This window comes from Melospiza georgiana, chromosome Z, assembly GCF_028018845.1.
Source record: "Melospiza georgiana isolate bMelGeo1 chromosome Z, bMelGeo1.pri, whole genome shotgun sequence".
NCBI lineage: Eukaryota > Metazoa > Chordata > Aves > Passeriformes > Passerellidae > Melospiza > Melospiza georgiana.
This window is the reverse complement of record NC_080465.1, coordinates 39,052,796-39,074,438: the sequence shown is the minus strand read 5'-3', so window position 1 is coordinate 39,074,438 and position 21,643 is coordinate 39,052,796. Positions and strand designations below refer to the sequence as shown.

The window sequence follows — 21,643 nt, the reverse complement described above, 5'->3', positions numbered from 1 at the left end:
ACATATGAAATGTAATTATTCACAAGCTGTCAAGGGAAAAGTATGCCTTCATGATTAAGTTTTCACAGTATTCTTACTCCTGCGTCTTATACATATATAGTGCTTCTTTCACAAAAAGTACTACGTAGTACTTATTCTGACAACATAATACCGCAACGCATTCTGTCACAAAAACCGTGTCAGTCTGCAAGAACATCTGAGTGACTAAGAGACTAGTCTCAAAGGTTTTGCATCAGTCTGAAATACTTACTGTCGCTGGGGAGGCCCGCGTTGTGTGAGTCACTGTATGACCAGAATTTTCCATTGAATTGCCAATCAGATAGGTTCCTCCTGAGCTGCTAATGAGTTGTCCTCCTGTTACGCCCATCTGAATCCCTCCAGTGCCCACCATGCTATGGGATGAGACCACCGTTGTCACCTGTGCAGAACTTCCTTGAGTATCAAAATAATTTCCCCCAGTGTTTTGACTGTACATCTGGGTTTCTGTGTAAGGATAAGTTGTTGATCGGCTTCAAGAAAAGAAAATAAAAGAAAAGGAAAATACATTATTTGTATTTCATTTAGCTGAGGGTAATGTTATAACTCAAGAAATTGATTTACAAAAACTAAAATCAAATAAAATAAGATTGGCAAACAATCCCTGTCTCCTCAGAGAATAACAGTTAATCAAGTAAAAGATTTAAATAACTAACTTGGTGTCAATGGTAAGTCAATTATCCACTGAACATTATAGAAAAAATGTCAGTCTTACACACGAAGAGGAAGAGAGAAAGGAACAACAAAAATTGAAGGCAGGCACACAGAGCTAATCTAATTATTAATATATTGCAAAGAAATCTACAAAGCTCCAACTGCATGAACATTTTTCTAAATTTGACAATAGAATTTCAATTTCAAGTTGCATGCTATATGTTTTGCATAATGTGTAGCCTGCAAAGTTACAAACAATTCATACAAATGTCAGCTCACAGAGTCCAATGTTCAAGAACCCTCTGTTGTCTATTGTTTTTAAATTCACTGAAGCTTGAAAATCTGAGTCTGCTGGTATTTTGGGAAATGCAGGACAAATTCAAAAATTGGACATGAATTAATGCAATGATAAAAAAAGCATTTAAGAAATAAAACCAAACAGAACTATAACTTGTAAAAACATTGCAAATATTAGAGAAGTTAAAGGAATGCAATAGTAACATTTTAAAAATAATTATCAAGTATGAAACATTTACATGTCATAAAACATTTCACCCCAATAAACTACTCAGCTACTGAAACCTTCTATCATGTCTTTCATTTCTTATTTACTTATCTTGAATCATTATTCTTCATTTGTTATAATCTACTTATAATTTTTGAATTTGTATATGTTCCCACAAACTAAGTTTTATATTTAACTCTATATATTTCAAAATTATAATAAATATAATTAATTATTTCAAAGACTGGGTCTTTGTATGTTGTCAAGCATGATAACAAATAAAAATCAGTCAGCTTACCCAACCAATAATTTTCATATTTAAGCATAAGAATCTGTAACATTTCTTGTAATCCACAGGCATTATCAACTTAAATGGCTTGTAACGAAACAAGTTAAAAAAACCACAACAAGCAAACAACAAAACCCCAGATACTTTTGTACACAAACACAAGACGTGGATGCAGCACTCATGTTTTATGCAATAAACTGATGATCAAGACACATACGCAAGAACCTGAAGTCAGATTTTTCTTCCCCTTTATCTATACAATATTTATTTTTAAATTAATATAGAGAAAAAGTCAAGGCAATTTACTGGTTTTTATTTATGAAAACTTATGTAAGATTATCTAATTAGTAAACAACACACCCAGAAATTATAATTTCTTGTTTACCTTCAGAAAAGCATTACTTCTAAATGATTGAGGAACATAATTAATTGTACCACATCAACAATCAAAGTCAGAAATTTTGCTTTGTTAACTATGGCTACAACAGTTTCTCTCTTCCCCTGCTGAGACTTTTAGAATCTCCAAACTTAAGTTTCAAAATCTGAAATGTTTCATAAGCCTCATACTACCTTATTCCCTCTCACCCCCCTTAAAGCTACTTAAACACCTTCCATTTTATTTTGACTATTTCAAAAGCCTCAAGATCAGCTGCAAAAAAACTTTGAAGCTAATCCAAAAGAAATGCCTAGCAGTCTGCTGAAAACAAAGCAAAATAGCTCCTTGAGGGACTAATGCTCAAACAGACATTTAATCTATTAACCTTTCTTTTGAAAGTTAAAATCAGTTGATCTTTGCATTGCAATAACCCATGTATGTATTGAGGTACTGTGCAGGTCCTGCTTAATCTGTTCTCTCAAACCAAGGTATCATGGTGGTATTTTGTCGTACCTTTGGGATATTGTTTATCCTAGAACCATAGGAAAGCTCTACTGAGTTGTTAAGGTGCAAAAAACAAAAACAGTGAACGCTGCCATCTTCATCCCTAAATCACCTCCCCATGTGCCACATCTAGATGTTTTGTGAACAATTCCTGGGATGGTGGCTCCATCACTTCCCCACACTGCCTGTTCCACATCTTGATCACCCTTTGCAGCAAAGAAATTTTTTCTTAATGTCTAACCAAAGTGTCCCTGGGTGCACCTTGTGGCCATTCATTCTGTGATGAGCACAATAACCACCTACAGACTGGATGTTGCCTCTGTCTTTACATCTTGTGAACAGTGCTGTGCAGCAGAGGACAAATGTAGGGAAATGTTGTGATGTAGGCTCAGGGCAAACAGTTCATGGAAATGATCACCAAGTGACTGAGACTGTAATTTCTCTCACAATAGGAAAGAAAAATCTTGGTATCAGCTGTCAGTAAGGAAAGTAATGAAAGGATAAGATCATTGTTCTTGCAATGCTGCAAGTTCTTGCTGCAAGTTCTTGCAATACTGCAAAATAGACACTGCTAGAGGAAATACGCTGTACAAAAGATGCAAGGAGAACAACTCTCACTTGCAAAAGTGGAATTGAATATTGGAAGCAATGTAAATTCTAGAGAATGTTTCCAATTTTGAAGAAAATTTAGTCACAGATTTGCTGTGGAACAGGAGACGAAATATATGTTCGCTTTTACCTTGTTAAGGTACATCATATGAATCATCTGTAGACCTCTATATCACACACAATCTCTAAATAAGGACTGACTGTAACAGAGCACCTATTTCTGCTTATAATAGCACTCTGTATCAGTGTATCAATGGGACACACATCAGTGGGTCTCACTGCAAAATAAACACACTCTTCTGTTTGGTCCAACAACCAACCAGGTTTTCTAGAACACCCAATCATTGGAGATGATTTAGCAAACCTTTCAAAACAGAGATCAACAGTGTACTTAAAAGTGAGATGAAACTATTATTACATGCAATAATAATTGCAACTTAGCAAAAAGACATTTAATTTCATCAAAATTATTCAATCTGAAAATTAAAAATGCAGCTGAATAAGATGATTTAGAAAGCAGTTTTAAGATACCATGTTTTTAGAAAGCAGACTTAAATGTTTTAAGGTCATTGCACATGGTAAAACAATCCTTTAAAATAAAGTTGCAGCAAAGAGGAAAATAAATTCAAATGAGGAAGTGATCTTCTATTTCTTCACAGCACTTGTAGCACAAATACATTATACTTTCTTAAACATCCTGACACATATCACAGTCAGTTCCTTCCCACTGCAAAGATTTTAAAAGCATTCTAGCATTCCTAGCTCTTCTCTCCTTTAACAGCTGCATATAAAATCACACAGGGAGTAATCTAAAAGTTTTCTTGCTCTTTATGAGAACACGTTGATGATTCACTCTTGCTTGTGATAGCCGAAAGGCAAAAGAACCTGATAGTTCCTACTACTGAAACACTGTGAAGTGCTTCACTAGAATGCGGCATTAGAAGAAAGCTTACCAGTTACAAGTAAATTGAAAGTTTAAGTAGTTAGGCTTCAGTATCCTAATTTCCAGAAAGCTGTGCAAACTAGATCATGTTTACCCTGAAAGCAAGCCACAAAAAGTCAGGCACTGTGTGAATTCAGATCAAGCAAGCACAGAGCAGGTGCCTGATGTTAAGATGCCACACTAGAAATTAACAATACCAGCAAGAGTCAGACTAGCCTTGCAAGGTACAATAATCCAAGGCATTTCCTCTTATGCCTCATTGCTTGCTTACATGTATTTTATAATGATTTACAAAATATAATGTTAGAAATAAAAGATATGGAGTTGTAGTAAAAATTCATTTTAAACACTTTTTTTTTTGCACATTTAACCAGAAAATAATTAATTTCATTAAGCGCCAGCATTACCACAGAAATCAACTGCAATGTCTTACCCTACATTACTCTAATATAATGTTACTGAGCTCAACTTTTACAGACACTTCTGTCTCCTCAAAGATACTGACATTCTGAAAAAAACACAACTCCAGAACAATGGCACAGAAAGAGTAAACTTGCTCTCGTCCTCCCTTAGTTTTCAGCATGCACATGCACACACTGGAAATAATTTATAGCCATCTGCACCTATTATCAGATTCTATGTAAATATCCAATCCATTTGGCCGCTATGTATGAGTGTGCAACCTTAGAAAACCTCCAAACAACTAAATTCTTTCATATCAGAACAATATCCTCAAACTCCTTTAAGTTTTTAGGATAATTCTGTGGTCCTTAAGCTAATAGAGAGCTTCACAGAAACTAGAGAGAACAGAATCCTGTTAATACTGAGAGAAGGCCTTGCCACAGGCCAGATTCTGGAGGTGATATATCCTAAGCAAAGGGAAGAAAAGGAAGTGCCATACACGTTGAGACTCTCACAAGAGAATATGATACAGTCATTTAATTATAATAGAGAGGCATTTATTAGCCATAAAAGAACTGAGATCTTAAACACCCAGTCCAAGACCATTTTCTACATGTAAACAAAGCAATAAAAGCACACACAATGCACAGCTACAGAAAGTCATGCAAACCAGGGAACACAGTAAATGAAAACAAAGGTGCCATTCTATAAATTCTATTCTCAGGATCTGTAATTTAGACAGTCAAAGAAACATTAATTACATATTTCTAAAATTCTAATTAAGTACAGCAAACCTATAGTCCAAGAAATACGGTATTGCCACTGTTAGGAACATGTCAAAGGGTACACACTAAATCTGCAAGACCTCAGGAGTTGGGCTTGTCAGTCTCTCTTTGTCTAGGCTTCTCTGTCTAAGTCTGAGTTTTGTTCCAGTAGTGATTACTGAACAATTAAATAAATGTTACTTAATCTTTTTCCATTTTATCTAAGCTTTCTATGATTGTGTGATATGAAACCTATAATTAAAATGCTGAGGCATTGCTCTAACAGATGTTAATATCAAATAGCTATTCTGTACAGAATAAACAATGACCCTAGATCAAAACTGTAGCAAAGAGAACCATGAGGTGGGATAACAGTATTGAAGAAGTATTCTGGCATTCTGGCAAAAATAGACCACATAAAACAAAATCAGATAAACTATGGAAATGGAAACCGGTGAATACACTGAAATGGATAAGGTATAGACTGTGCTAGAACACAAAAATAGCTGCAAGTACATTGTCTACACGTAACACCTGTGTTAGTGGTAAATTGCTGTAACTCTAACTCAGACAGGAGCCATTCACTTTAGTAAGCATAAGGGTAGTAAAAGGAAAAGGATAATGTCAGAGAAAAAGGGATAGGTACTAGTAACTAGTAGGAAGATAACTATTTCAACTATATTGATAATAATTACTTTATTTAACCATTAAGATTTTAATTAAGGCAATAGTAAATTCTTGGGTTTGCATAAATGGTGCATTTTGCCAACATAAACACCACAAATTGTTATACAATTTGGTGAAGAATATGGTTTGGATCCAACAGCAATATCAATCCTTGCACAATCCCAGCAATCAAAACTCTGCTTGCCGGATCAGAACTACCAGGTAAATAGCTACATTTTATTCATCTGCTACAATCTGTAACAAGAAAGTTCACGTTTAGTATGTGGAACCAACTGACTTGTTAACATAGGTGTAGCAATAATAGTCCTAATATATTCTGAACAGCCAGGTAAGCCTTTACTTGCCATTGCAACAACAATGCGGTTTTGTTTCAGGATACAGTGACATACTTGACAAGCAAAACTGTTGCTAACTAGAGACAAATGCACATAACATAATTCAAATATTCTCATATCATACAATGTATGTGACAAGTTGTAGGCTACACCCCTTGTATAATTATATTGCCTCCAATTATAATAAAACAAAATAACTATTAAGTGTAGACAAATAATGATATAAAATGTGTGGGAAGAATTGTATTACAGGAATACAACAATTACACTTGAATGTGAAAGAATGTGAAACCTGACAAACTTCTTAGTTTTATAACGCAAAGAATTAGGTAACTTTTTCCTGATATATATTGTAATGGCATTCTCTGTTGCTACTGTATATGGATTTAAATCAGTGCTAGTTTGCAAGTGCTTTATTTTAAAATAAAGGTCAATTCTTTCACAGAACTGTAGAATGGCTTGGGTCAGGAGGGATCTTAAGGATCTTCTAGTCCAACTCTCCCCGTCACGGGCAGTGAAACCTTCCATTAGTCCAGGTTAGTCAAAGCTCCATCCAACCTGGTCTTCAATGCTGCCAGGGATGTGGCATCCACAGCTTCTCTGGACGACCTTCTCTGCCACCCTCTGAGCCAAGAATTTCTTCATCATATCTGTCTCATCTAATCTAAATCTCTCCTCTTTTACTTTAAAATCATTGCCTCTTTAGCCTGTCATTATCGGCCTGTAAAAGAAGTCCCTCTCCTACCTTTTTTGTAAGCCTTCTTTAAGTAATGGAAGGTTACAATAATGCTTCTCAATCTGTCCTCATCTGTCCTCATAAGAGAGGTGCCCCAGCTGTCTGGTCATCTTCGTGACTCTCTTCTGGACCTGCTCTAAAAAGCCCATGTCCTTCTAATTGCTGAGGACCCCAGAACTGGACACAGCACTCCAAGTGAGGTCATGAGAGCAGAGTGGAAGGCAATCTTTCATCAGGCATGCTGTGACAATTTATTACAGAGATTCCTGTACGAATTAATGTCTTCAGCCTAACTATGATTTTCAGACTTCTTAATCTGTTGCCAGAGCAGTACTGTTGCTTGACAGATCACAGAACAATCCTATATCCAATTTTGAGTTATAATTAAGGCTCTGATTTATCAAAAGATATCAAATACATAATCCTAGGAAGACTACCCAAAATCTGGTGTATAAAAAGTATATGGAAAATGTGCTTCACTACATAGAATCTTTGAAAAGTCTGAGTAGAAACACAGACTGGTTCCCTTCTCCATCAATAAAATTACCATCTTTAGAAACGCAAATCTTCCTGTAAGGATTGAACAACAAAGTCCTTGTCCACTATACTGCTGCTCACAACATAGGTAAGATCTCTGTAGGAGATAAAAACAATCCAGATTTGGCTCACATGCTAAGAAGAGCTTTCTTCTTTTTTATCCTATTGACTGATTTTGCAGCAATTGACAGAGGGATGCAGACATAGAAATACAATAAAATAACAGAAAGCTGAAGTTTCATACCAAGCAGTCAGTGACATCTGCTTCTGTTTTGCCCTTGGACTGTAATAACTAATGTAGTACACTTTTTATAACTGCCAAAAGTCCCAACAGCACACATAAGAATTTGAAAGTAATGAAAAGAGAAATCTGAAAAATAGCATATTTAAGAATGACCTCTTTTGGAGGCTAATAGGCTCTATCATGGTCACAAGGACATTATGCTGCTGTACATGTGTGCTGACTTCGGCTGGGGTAGAGTTAATTTCTTCACAGTAGATAGTATCAATGCCATTTGTAGCACAAGTCCAAAACACAGCTGTGTACTAGCTACTAGGAAGAAAATTAATCTATCCCAGACAAAATCAGTACAACAGAGAAGTCAAATTCATATTTAAAATGCATTGTTTAGCATTTACAAGTGAGAAGAAAACTAGAGAATTACATGAAAAATTAATAAATCAAAATGTGCTAGTAGATATGACCAAAGAACACTGTCAGTGTCAGCAACCAAAGTCCCTGAACCCAAATAATATTACTCTTTTAAACTGCTTTTGGATTACCATCAATAAATATCTTCAGACATTTCTAAATTGCACTTCTTCAAAAAGCCAGTTAGAAAGCAAAAATGGTAAATGAAAAAATAACATTGAGAAGTTCCTTTCCAAGCAATACACTCTACTTTGAAGTTTGAGCCAATTTCAAAGGCAGTGTTGCTCCAAGCCTGTTATTAGACTAGGTAATGTGCAGAGGCCAGATCAAATCTAGATTTTTTTTTAGTCTGTCTTAGCTTGCATATTGAAGAAAGAAACTTGATGATGAAAAAGCTTGTTCAGGAAAGCAGGAAATGCACAATCATGTGAAAACAAGATGTTAAAGAAGCAGCAAATGAGACTGTTAATTTCCTTCCTCTGCTTTTCCTCATTCCTTTGGGAAAAAAAAAACAACCTAATCTCATTTTATGAAACACAAAAATGAAATTAAATTACTAGATAGTAACTACAGCTGCTGCATCTTTCTATCATTTGCCACTAGGATTGCAGCCAGGAAGAAAGAAGGCCTGCCTTTTGTCCTGAGGACAGAAGCTATACAATATGTCTTTCAGACAGAACGTACCCATGAAAATACTTTTTCAAACAACACTATGCCATACAGGGGGCAACTAAAACAATTACAAGAATTCTACTTACACAAAACTTCTGCCTAAATAAAAACAAATAGTGTGAATTCACGTTTTAATCCAAAAAATTATTTTGACACTGGAAGAACTGCAATGGAATAATTTTTCTTTCTAATTTAATATACAGTAGTTGATAGAATCTAACTGAAAATATTTAACTGAAAGTATTTAACTTCACATTTTAATGAACACTCAAATTCTGACCATTTTCCAACTTACATAGCTCCATTAGTGTAGACTGTGTCACTTCCCTCCACATACTGAACCTGGGCTGGGTAGACATGCTGTACCTGTTGCACAGTCTGTACTTGCTGTACCTGAAAACAAGAAAACCAAAAGTTTGGGATATCATAAAGAAGTACCAATGCTCCAGTGCACCTAGTGGCTTCTAAACAATTTGGGGTATCTCTGTTCTCAAAATTACTAATGGTGTATCACAGCACTAGCAAAGAAAATTACTGTTCTTACATAGTATTTGTGCTGTAAGTTTGGTGAACAGAGGCCTAACACTGAAGATGCACACTCATACACATCTTCAGTGTCAAAGGCAAAACTGGAGAACACAAAGATGAGATGAAGTGTAACTTTGTTTTGCACCAAGCTGAAGAACTACATTTACTACAGAAGAAAGTATCATTTCATTTCATTTATTCTTTTTCTTATTCTGTTTAAGTAGTAAACAGTACAAGCCTTAAAATCATAGCTCAAATATGTTGCAGTATGTTTAGAAATAAATGTTCTCATTAAGATGCTTTAGCTCTTGTTTAACTGCAGTTAAATTACAGTGATACAGTATTTTTTTTGTGGTGTACAGTTATGGGCCAAAACCCCCAGTCTGAGTAACCCCTTTCCCAGAATACTATCAGCTATGAAAAATTCCAACACAACCTGGTTTTACTTCAATGAATTAAATAACAAGAGGCAGTAAGGGCATGGATTATCTTCACATGTATCGCTAAGGACAGTTACTTATCAACTCCTTTGATTCATTTACTATTGTAGGAATATTTCAGGTCATGCAAATTTTCTCTCCAATCCTAATATTTTGTCTTCTTCCATCTTTACTAGATGAAGAACTTCAACTTTTACACCTTCCCGTTTTCAGAGAAGCCATGTTTTGGTCCAAGAGCAGTCCAGAATCTAAAACATTCTAAAGGACTTACTTGACACAACTTTACCAAGGAATTGAATCAAAAAAGTATCAATGCACTTATTTAGCAAATAGATTTAACATTAGGTGACAATAATTTTTCTCGCATTTATTGTTATAAGGCTACTTCAATCTAAACCATTTGGTTCTAATGACTGCAAATACCTAATCCCAGATCAGTCTGGGTTTCATGCACTTGATGAACCCCCTGCAAGAGATCTTTAAAAATATCCTAATCTAATACTTTCACCTGTGTTATGTTTTAAAAAGTTATGCAAATAAGTACATTTCCTACTTTTCCATAATATTGACTCTGACTTTGAAACAAAAATCTAAATTTTTACAGAAACCTTCCCTTAGGTTAACAGTAAAACCCAAAGTTTGAAAAAGAGAGAAAACAGCCAAAGTTTAGAATGCAGCTACATTACCATGATGAAAAATCAGATGCTTCTGTCCACTAATAGAAATAAGACAGAATATGATAGCTATTAAAATCTAAACTTTTATGATTTCCCATATGAATCATTACATAAATTGAGAAATACACCTGGTATACAATCTCTCGACTTCAAAAAGTATACTTTGAAGATGTCTCCTTAATTATTAACGCAAGGTAACTGAGTACATTTCTTCTCCTAACAATATTTAGTTATTTAAAAGAAAGGTTCAGTTCTCAAAGTAATCATAAAAACTCTAATCAAAATTGTGCACATTACTATGACCTTAGAAAATTCTCTGAATTAGAAAATAGAAATAGCTGTATAGCAAACATCTCCCAAAATTAAATTATTTCTATTTCCATCACTTTTGACTTCATAACTTAAATTAATTCAAACCATCATTTCATGGAATGGGCTTGATCCAAATCCACTGTAAGAAAGACCTGTAACCTTGTTATTAATCTGTACTACTCAAAATTTAGATCTGCCAAACTCTGACAAAATGACCCACTTACGCAATAACTGGACAAAATACGTATGTGCTTTATTGTGAAATATATATGCAACTTACTGTTGTGCTATTTTTAAAGTTTAAGTCTAGGCATATTTATTCCTTTTGGGTGAGTCAACTCTATTCCCTTCAATCAATGGGAGAAGGAGAGTCATTGTTGATCAGTCTATTACGGAACACCAAACTGATCTACTTGACCTATGCTGTGAGAAAACATCTTGAAAACGGGCTTTGTTCCTAAAACCAGTAGCTTGTCACCTGGCATGTAATGAAGATGCCCCATTTTTCTCTCAGTAGCACAGCTGGGGAAACACTGTGGAAATGATGCTGTTGTCAGTATCAATTCCATGTTCTCACCCAACTACTCCCAAAATGCACTTCGTTCCCTATTCACACATACTGAATATGGCTTAGTTCCTATTAAAAATAACCCACACTATTTTGCTGTTAATAAAGGAGACATGGTTTTCTCCCTATAACCTGCATACGCTGGTAAAATGGAACTCTACATTGTGTACAAACACAGCATTAAAACAGAGAGGTCACATTCCCCTTCTATGTAAAAGGCATTATTATGTCCTCACATTATTCTTGAATACAAACTGCTACCCATTTCAAAAGCATCAGATTTGGTAAAGTGCAAGACCCTTCTGTCAGAACTGAGACAATACTGCAGGGACAAAGTGTGTACACAGTGCATCAATGTTTGCTGTCTATTGGACAGGAAACTGAAAAATTCCAAAATATGTTTCTCTTCTAATATGGAGCAAGAACAACAAAAATTTAATTTACCATGAAAAAAAATACCAATATCTGTTAAAATTAAAACTTTCATTGCTTAATTTTAATTTTCCAGCAGTTTTTATCTAAGTTCTTTAATAGCCTAACATGTAGTACTACTAGAAACATCAGGACTTCTTATGCATAGAAAGTAACTTGTTTTTAAAACCAACATTTAAGAATGGATATGCTACAGTGCTATTAAAACATTTTACCTACTTTTGAAAATCAAAATGTTTTTCCTTTAACATTGAAGTTCAATACAAAGACGGCCACTGAAGTTTTTTTTTTCAATACAGTAATTTAAAAAGTTTACAAAAAAACTTACTTTGCATCAGCTTCTCTGAAACTCAGTACTGCTACAGTTAAATTCATTATCCTGCCAAAGGAAGCTGTAGTCACTACACAGTATTGCAATGTACTAAGAACTTTAGAGTGGGGAAGTTTAGAGGCAAATATTTCTCCTGTCAAGCTCTGACAAATAAAATAAGGAAGGAGCCTTTAGGATGGCCTTGTACATGAAACCTCTGCCATGATGAAAGTCTTTGTGGTATGATATTTCCAATACTAATTTTATTTCCTATTTTATTTAATTTTTAATTTTTTAATGAGAATTAAATCTAGTGCCTCTGAATCTTCTTTTTAATATTCAACAGAAAGAAACAGATTAGTATATTTACTCTCTATGAGCAGAAAATTATTTGAGAGAAGTCGATTATGAGGAAACAAAACACCATGAAAAATTTTGGAAAATGTGAAAAAGGTCGGTTTTTTCTTCTCAACTGTTTTATTTATCATTATCTTTTCAGCTCTTATTAAGCTGTTAAAGGAGTGGTATCAGCTAAGTCACGTAGCTTTTGGGGCAAAGCAGAAATTGTTGACTATTCTCGCAGTGCTTTCCAGAGGCCTAAAACTAAATGGCCTTCTTATATTAAAAAATTCTCCAATAATTAATTGAAATGGGCTCAAAATAGAAAACACAATAAAATATTTATGAAACAGCAACAGTATGCCTGTTTAAAAATTATCTTCTAGGGTGGACTGGTGAACTAGCCATGGTAATTTTCATTATTTTCTGGCTGGAAAACAGAAAATTAACAAAAAACTTTTGCAATTTTTGACTTAAATAACAACAGATAGTAGAGCTTTCATTCCTCTTGCTTCAGTGACTCTATCCTGAAATAAAAAAACTGGAATAGGATTAGAAGCAAGTAGCTGAAATGTTGCAGGACAGCAAGAGGTGAATGAAAACTTATTTCAATATACATGTGTAGTTACATTTACTATAAAAAAAAAGCAAAAATAAATTGTATTCTTAATTATACTACCTCGGAGGAACAAATAAGGGACTAAGTTATATTTTATCTATGAAAATTTGTTAACAAAATAAAGCATATAAAAGCATACTGAAATGCTGAAATTACACTGAAGCATGAATCAAAATGTAAGAGTGAACTTTGATTTCCAATAAAAAGTGCTTCTGTTCAAAGTACTACTAAGCAAAGACTAAAACAACAGAGCAATATATATATATAAGGGTTTTTAAATTCCGTTTTAAAAAGAACATATAATTATCCACTGTGTCTTTGCAAACAGCTTGTATGTGCAACATTTTCTGTCCTTGGAGATAAAAATAATTTTTTCCTTCATTAGTATGGATTACTTTTGGCAAGTAACATATAAATAGCACATGCTGTAATATTCTAAGCACATTCATATTTATATAATGGCTAATGTCAGCTCATGATTATGTGTTTCATATGCTAAACATGATTTTGCATTAGGAGCAATTTTGATTAGCAGAAGTCTGCATCTCCAGTTAATGAATGACAGAATGCTTTGTGAATGCGATGGCCACTGAATTCAGTGACTGTGAAGAAATGCTTTGCCCAACTTGAGTTGCATGGACATAATTTTACAAAACAGCTTAATTTTATTTTTCTTTCCCCAATTCTTCCATATCACATGGCATAAACTCAAAAATGAGTTTAATTTTGAATCCTTAGAAGCCTACTGCACTGAGCTGAAGACCGCCTGTTGAAAAAGCAATCATATATTAATGAAAAATCCCACTATTCAAGGAAACAGAAGACGAAGAGAACTTCTTAGGCTATTTAAACAAAATTTAATTACACTCCCACATTTTTGGTCTTACTGTTGTTGCTTTTTGCTTCTTATTCCCTCTATCCCATCTCAACAGTGACTTCCGCTGTGTTGCATGAAACCAGTTGCTACTAGAGTCACTTCTGCAAGAGGAAAAATCCAGGTTTTCATAAATGGTACCTTTATTGTTCCTATTCTTAGAGCTTTACAGCAGACTTCTATGAGCTGCATATTAATACCAGCTATATGGAAATTAGGGATTTGTTTTAGCTGGAAATATTAAAAGTTACTAATCTGTTGATTGCTTTTTCAAAAGACAGGGTGCCTGAGTACTAAGACAGCTGGAGAGAAAAGGCTCTTAGTCTGCCCTTCCACTTATACAGCTTGCTCTTCTTCTGGGCAAAAATATTTCATTTTGAAAAAAATGAAAATTTTTTGTGCATATAAGAAACATGATGTCATGAAATCAACCCCAGAATAATGCATTCAGGCAATGTCATTTAAACATGACATACATACAGGAATAGAAACTTCAGAAACAGAAACCTCCCTAGAAAAATGAAATACTATACATTTAATAGTAATTAAAAACAAATTAATCTAAAATTGCCTTATTCACTAGAAAGTACTAATAAATTACTGCAAAACGTGATATGTACGTTTCAGCTTACACCAAATTGTTCTATATACATGGAAACTCATGTTACACTATCCTTGAATTTAACAAAATCCCAGAAGTGTCCCATTGTTTTTAGCAATGTATATTCACAAGAAAATATAATCAAAATTTGAATATTCACACATAATTTGGATACAGTTGAAATCATTAAGTATGTCCATTATAAATCATAGAAAAAAAGAAACCACATTTTATATACTCTTGTCTAAAACCTTCTCTCCAGCTTTCAGCATTGGTAATTTTGAATGTGCAGAAATAATAAGTCCTCCCTCGGCCATCAAAAGAATGGCATTATTAAAATAGTAATTATAATGGCTCTTTCTCCTAATTTTCTTAACGCATATTGACTTATTCCTACTAAAGGTACATAGAGGCAATATTAATTTTATGCCAATGAAATTTATACACAGGTAAATCCTCACGACAGATCATACCTGCAATTTCCTCAACACAGTGATTGTTTTTATATTTGCTATTCTCTTTTTTCAACCCTGGAATTGAAATTACCTATACCACCTACATTCTTCATCACATTTTCTGCTGGCATACCATAGTCACATCTTCACTCTTCCCTTCCTCTTCACTGCTTCCATAATCTAATCATCTCTCTATACACATATCTCCCATACATACGTGTTTCAATCACTGCAATACTGTCTGCACTGGACTTCTGAACATTCTTGTTGGATCTTCAATCCCTGTTCCTTTATATTTCTTTTGTCAAACATTATGCTGATTATACAGTCAGCGTTAAGAGTCAATTAGAAAAATATAATTTACTATGTCCACAGGGAAAAACATTCCAGTATAATGACGGTGCATTCAACACAAGGTGATACTCAGAAGTACCAGTACTAAAGGAGATGTACATAAAGGTGATGAGAAACAATTTATTTTGTTCTATTTGAGTGTAGTTCTATTTGAACTACACTCAAATAGGGCAGCAAAAATACTGCTTGCCGTTCATATTAAGATATAATCAAAGAAGGAAAAACCAAATCTCATCCTTGGCTTCTATATTTTGACACACATGTAACATTATTAATGGACAACTAGCATTACTTTAGAAAAGATATAGACAGTTGGTGACAAAGATTAATACATTATTTATGTGAGAAAATATGTTAAGGAAAACTCCCAGTCTTTCCATTCATGAGACTCTCTGGCAGTCACACTCCCACTGCAGAGACTTCAACTGAGGGCCTGAGGTTCCTTCAGTAGGCACCTGCACTCAACAAACACGGAGCCAATTCTATCCTAGAAGTTTTCAAAAAGGTAGAAACTTTGCACAAACAAAGTTTACAAATACCAAAGTCCTGCTCATTCTCCATTTTTCTGTAGGAGTAGAACACAAACTCATAGAATCTGACCATACAGTTCAATCAATACAAATACTAGAACTGCTATAAAGTATCCTATATGACACTAACTTTTTCTTACCAGTTTTTACCAGTAAAACTTTTTTTTACCAGTTTACCAATTTTTTAGTCCTTCACACTGACCAGTGCTTCACAAACTCAGTATGTAATATTAGACCATTGTATGTACATCTGATATGCCCAAAACAAGCAACCATCTAACACTACCAAACTGCCATCTTGTATTTGAAAAAGCGAAATACAGAAATAGCAAGGAACAAGTCATATAAATGACATGTATTAACATTCGTCATCATGAAAGAAGATATAAATCAAAAAATTATCCTTTGTATTTCACAAAGGAAAATAGTCTTTCACTCAGAAATCTTACAAAAGAGTTATAGACAAATCTCCTACAAAGTGTAGCTAAGATCAATCATTGTACTATAGTAATGGAACTACAAGGCACTACAAACTGAGTCTACACAACAGGAAAAAATATAACTGAATGTATGACACTGCGAAACACATATATGAAAATGCACTGGAATTTAAGATCTTAACAAATGCTGAAGAGTTTAATTTAGAGAGAAGCACTGCGCCAGCACAGAAATGAATGGCACTGTTTAATAAAATACATCTAGTTCTCATATTACTGATTCGGAAAATGGAAAGTCAGATTTTAATGAAAAACATCAAATATCATCCAGAATACCCATCACAGGACAGCTAATTTCTGTGCTTTCTGGAAAAGTCTTAGACAGTTATCGTGGCTTTCACACTGAATCCCCATTTTCTACCTCCACATTTTCCTTTTTAGCTCCCCATTCTCTTCTGCCTCCATTTCCTCTAAAGCTCATGGGGGCTGCATAGGAGTAACCACCTCATGTAACAGAACAGTGCATTGTGCTGGCTGCTACATAAATCTTCTTCCTTCCCTGACAAATTTACATTATGAGTTACTGACTGTCATATCACAAAAACTTTCATGACATTGTGCATGTATCTGCATGCATTGAAGTCTAGAAGTGCAAAGAACTGTGCTTTTCATATTTACATTTGTATTGTACTTACTTGGACATCCAAACAGATGAAGAAATGATATAGTCAATAATTTCAGAAACATATGCATTATTTAAAGGAAAAAATGTAAATATTCAATAACATAAAGCAATTTGCTGTGAGCTATTGCATGAATTATATAATAAATAGAATCATGTATGAGTACTATCAGAGCTTGTCAGATGCTCTAGTTAAGGAACAGATCCTGAAAATAGCTTGCTTTTCTCTGGTTATTTTAATTTCAGCAAACTAAAATTGATAAAAGCAGAGCAAAAGTTCCTTTAGCAGTCTTGCACAAAACCAATTTCTTCATTATATTGTAAAGAATTATTATTAGGAATTTTTTTTTCAATCTTAAAATTAACAGCCACATACCTGTTGCTGAACTGGTACTTGCTGTACTACCTGTGTGGGAACTGCTGCCTGGCCAGCCACAGACGTCTGTAAAGTCACAGTTGAACCTGTATCCGCCCCTGTCTCTGATGTCTGCATTGTGATCTCTGAATAAAATTAAAACATAAAATCCAAAAGTTAGTGCATAAATGTTTTTATTTTGCCACTTACATTAGCACACTAATTTGTCCCTTATTTCTAATAATATTTTAAAATTAGTTAATACTAATCTTGTTATGAGCCCAAATATTTTTCCCCTACTAGCACAAGTGTCTGTATAAATAGAGTTTTATGTTATTTTTATCTTACTTATATTTCAAATATCTTTTGCTTACATATGAACAAGTGTGTCACTTATCTGAGCTTTGTCCCTTTAGGAATAACTCAGAAAAATCAGCAGCAGATCTTCTTTCAGCTTGTAAATAACTGGTCAGCATTCAAAACCATATTTTCTCTGTCTTACTGAATTACACTAAAATCTCTATACATTCAAATTCAAACCTGAACTTGAAGCGTGCCACAGAACGAAGGCCTCTACTTTGGAAAGTAACCTTTGAAAAGCATTTAATGAGTCACAGTGAAAAAGCCACTCAAATAACCTTCTTTAGTAGAAAGCATTAAAGCAATTATTAAGAAATTTTTGTACTCTAAAACCATTTAGAAATATATAAATGGTAGACAAGTGCCTATGATCATGACCCTGATGTTTTAAGGAAACAACAAAATTTGGGTAGAATGAAGAAATGGTTCATTCTTCATTCTTCTTGATGAAGAATCAAGGAAAATGCCTGACAAAGAAAACTTATCAGAAAGACAACCAAGAATGACATCTTCATATGAAACATAGACTGTGAGCTGCAGATTCCTCAAATTTGCACAGCCAAAATGACAATACAATTTAATGGTGACAAACCAAAATGAATTCAAAATTGTGAATCAGTCTTTTATTTCCTTTTCTTTGTAAATTTTTTAAAGCAGTGGATTAACCAATGAAATTAATAAACGGATGAGGCAGCTTCTTCTTCACCTGGTACCTTCAAAACAGAAGACTCTATGTGTCTGTGAACAATCATGGTGAACAAGCACAAATTACTAGTCTGTAATCCAAATGTTCTGTGAAAACTTTTACTGCCCTCAGTCTCTATTAATCTACATTAGCTACAAAATACTTTGGCAATCTGAGAACCACTGTCACTAAAAATTAGTAGCTCTACCATGCATAATAGAAGAGATTTATATGGGAAAAAAATTATAGATACTTAGAATGACCTATGCAAAGGATTTTTTTCAGTTTAACTCATGAAATCCAGATGGCTGACACTGAAGAAACTTTAATCTCTACCACCACCACCAAATAACTAGCTCCTCCAAAAACTCAACGATTTTTTTTTAGACAAAATCATAATAAAAATATTGAGGGACGTACCACTAGATAACGGGAGGAATTAATTACTGTATGAAAAAAAAATTCACTGTTCTCCTTGCAGAACCAGGTGTCAACATCAAACTTTCCTCTCAAGGCTGCATTCCACAGCAGTTTAAGCTGATTTAAGACTGGGTTTCCACAGTTCCTCCCTCCAACTGTCTCTAGTTCACTTTGCATTGAAATGTAGCCACTGCAAAGCAGGAAACAGGTATATAAATTTGGTCAGGTGATAGGGCAAGGATCTTGCCAGTTGGGACCATTCTTGGTTTAAACTCCAGGAAACCATGCCTATGAACACCTGATCGATTTAAATTCCTCTTCTTAAATATTCAGAAAGACTGATAAATTATTGATCAAACTAATTTCAGATTAATCAACAGACTCTCAGAGTACAGAACCCTGTACTTTTAAGCAGTGGATGCACTTCAGGACCCAACACACCTGACAAAAATATCAGCATGCAAAAGAATAAAGAAGTAGAACTTCAGATTACATTTATATGTTAAAATCTTAACAATTAAAATGGATGTTCACACAATAAATATGGAGGAGTTGGAAGCCTCAAGGCTGCTACAAAATTATGACCTAATTGTGATTTACTCAGAGTTGGTGAGATGAACCCCATGGCTGTAGTGCAGGCTGTCCAGAAAGAACGGGTGAGGAAGAAGAGATGGGTATATTGTGTTTGTCTGGCAAGGCTTGGGTAGCAAGCACGGGGGGACTACATGGGTGGCTTCTCTGAGGAGCTGTCAGAAGCTTCCCCTGTCTGATGAAGACAGTGCTAGCTGGATCCAAGATGGAACTATTGCTGACCAAAGCTGAGCCCTGAGCCCATCAGTGACAGTGGTAGTGCCTCTGAAATAACATATTGAAGAAGGCGGGAAAAACTTACTGGGCAGAAGGACATTGCAGTCACAGAAGAAAGGAGTGAGAGTATGTGAGAGAACCTGTAGACATGTCAGTGAAAGAGCAGGCTTCAGAAAGTACCTGAGCTGAGATAGGAGCAGGTTTGCTGGCAGGACCTGTGACTCCAGGGGAAAGAAATGCTGGAGCAGCCTGGTCCTGAAGGGCTGCACCCCATCTGAGCGATCCATGCTGGAGCAGTTTGTTAAGAACTGCAGCCCACAGGAATGACTCACAGAGAAATAAAATACATGGAGGACTATCTCCTGTGTGAAGGTCCCTACACAGAAGCTGAGGAAAAGTGTGAGGGAGGAGTTCACTACCTGAGAAGGAAACAACCACAGAAACAATGTGTGAAGAACTGATGGTAATCTCCATTCCGAATTCCCCTGCACTGCTGGAAGGGAGGAGGTAGAGAATCAAGAATAAAGTTAAGCCTGGGAGGAAGTGGAGAGTGGGGGGAAGGTTTTTGAAGATTTAGGTTTATTTCTTACTATTCTACACTGATCTGATTGGCAATAAATTCAAATAATTTTCCTCAAGTCAAATCTGTTTTCACTGTCATGGTAATTGGTGAGTGATCCTTCCCTGTTGTTATCTTCCTCAATGAGCTTTTAGTCACATTTTCTCTCACTCGTCCAGCTGAGGACTGGAGGAGTTACAGAGTGGTTTTAGTGAGCACCTGGCACTCAGCCAGGACTGCTTCCATTGTTCTGGTTTAAGTCTCTATTCTAAACACAAAATTTTATTATAGTTCGGTACACTGTACACATTTTTCCCTCTAGGTGCCATACAATATGGTCTGACAGTCAATCAAAGTATCTTCCTATTTACTGGAAGTTTTTCTAGCACCACATCAATGATGCAGTCAGCGTAATTCCTTTACATTGCATCAGTATTGAGAACACACTGCTGGTTTTGGCTAGGATAAAACTAACCTTCTCCACAGAAGCTGGCACTGGGCTGTGGTGAGCACAGAGTTGATAATACAGAGATGTTTTTGTTACTGCTGAGCAGGGCTTGCCCAGAGCCAAGGCCTTTTCTGCTTTTGGCATTGCCACACTGGGGAGGAGACTGGGGGTGCTCAGGATGTCAGGAGGAGATGCAGCCAGGACAGGTGACCCAAACCGACCAAAGGGATAATCCAGACCATGTGACATCGTGCTCAGTGTGCACGTGTGTTGGAGCTCTCCTGGAGCTGGCTGAACACCTGCCTGTACACGGGAAGCACTGAACTAATCCCATGTTCTACTTTCTCTTGTGTTTGGCTTCCGCTCTCCCTTTTAAATGCTCTTATCTCAAACCCTGAGCTCTTCAGCTTTTACCCTTCTGATTCTATCCCCAACTCCACCAGTGGGAGAATGAGCGGCTGCAGGGGCTTGGCGGTTGGCTAGGATTAAGGCCAAAGAAATAATCTAAATGCAGACTCTCACATTTTTTCACTGATACTCTATGTAAGTAAAGGAAGTGAATATTACAGCAGAAAGACATCATCCTTGCCTAATTGGACTGTCAGGTGTATGACAAACAACAGATGAATGTTTGGCAAGGTCCTTTTTATTCTGCCTAATCAAGCAGTTGGACACACCCATCTGTTACTGGTATTGCTTTGTATAGCCAGTGCTTGTTGCATGATGTGAATGTAAGCTAAAAAGGCCGCATTCTGAAAGAAGACTAATTAACCCCTCCAAGTGGGAAAAGATACTGTCAGGACCCAGCTGCTGAATGCAACAAGGTTAGTATTTCCTCAGTATAATGGGCAGAACTTAGGCACAGCTGAAAATTATTCCTTTCCTATATATTCTGTACCGTTTTGTGTTGTCTGTTAAATTTCTTAAAGATTTTTTAATATACCCAAATTCTCAGTTGGAATCCTTCTGTTTTTGAGGCTTGAAATATGAAGACAGAATGATTTAAGACTATAACTTGTTCTAATACTTATCAAAAGGGACTGTTAAAATGTGTCAGATTACGGTTTATTTTGTTCTTGGACTACTTCACACTGAACTAATTTACTTTTTTAAGTGACCAGAGTTTGCAAAGTTTTGTTCAGCTACATAT

The 21,643-nt window shown here is 35.4% G+C and overlaps 1 protein-coding gene across 2 annotated transcripts in view; it reads right to left on the bottom strand.

Moving 5' to 3' along the window:
• RFX3 (regulatory factor X3) overlaps positions 1-21,643 on the bottom strand; it is a 106,623-nt gene that overhangs the window by 39,745 nt on the left and 45,235 nt on the right. For both annotated transcript variants that reach the window (XM_058043629.1, XM_058043630.1), the window contains exons 2-4: positions 17,236-17,360; positions 8,997-9,094; positions 251-509 (exon numbers count right to left, since the gene is read on the bottom strand). In XM_058043629.1, coding sequence (XP_057899612.1) covers positions 251-509; positions 8,997-9,094; positions 17,236-17,352 — 474 coding nt within the window. In that variant the 5' untranslated portion in view covers positions 17,353-17,360. The remainder of the gene's footprint in view (positions 1-250; positions 510-8,996; positions 9,095-17,235; positions 17,361-21,643) is intronic.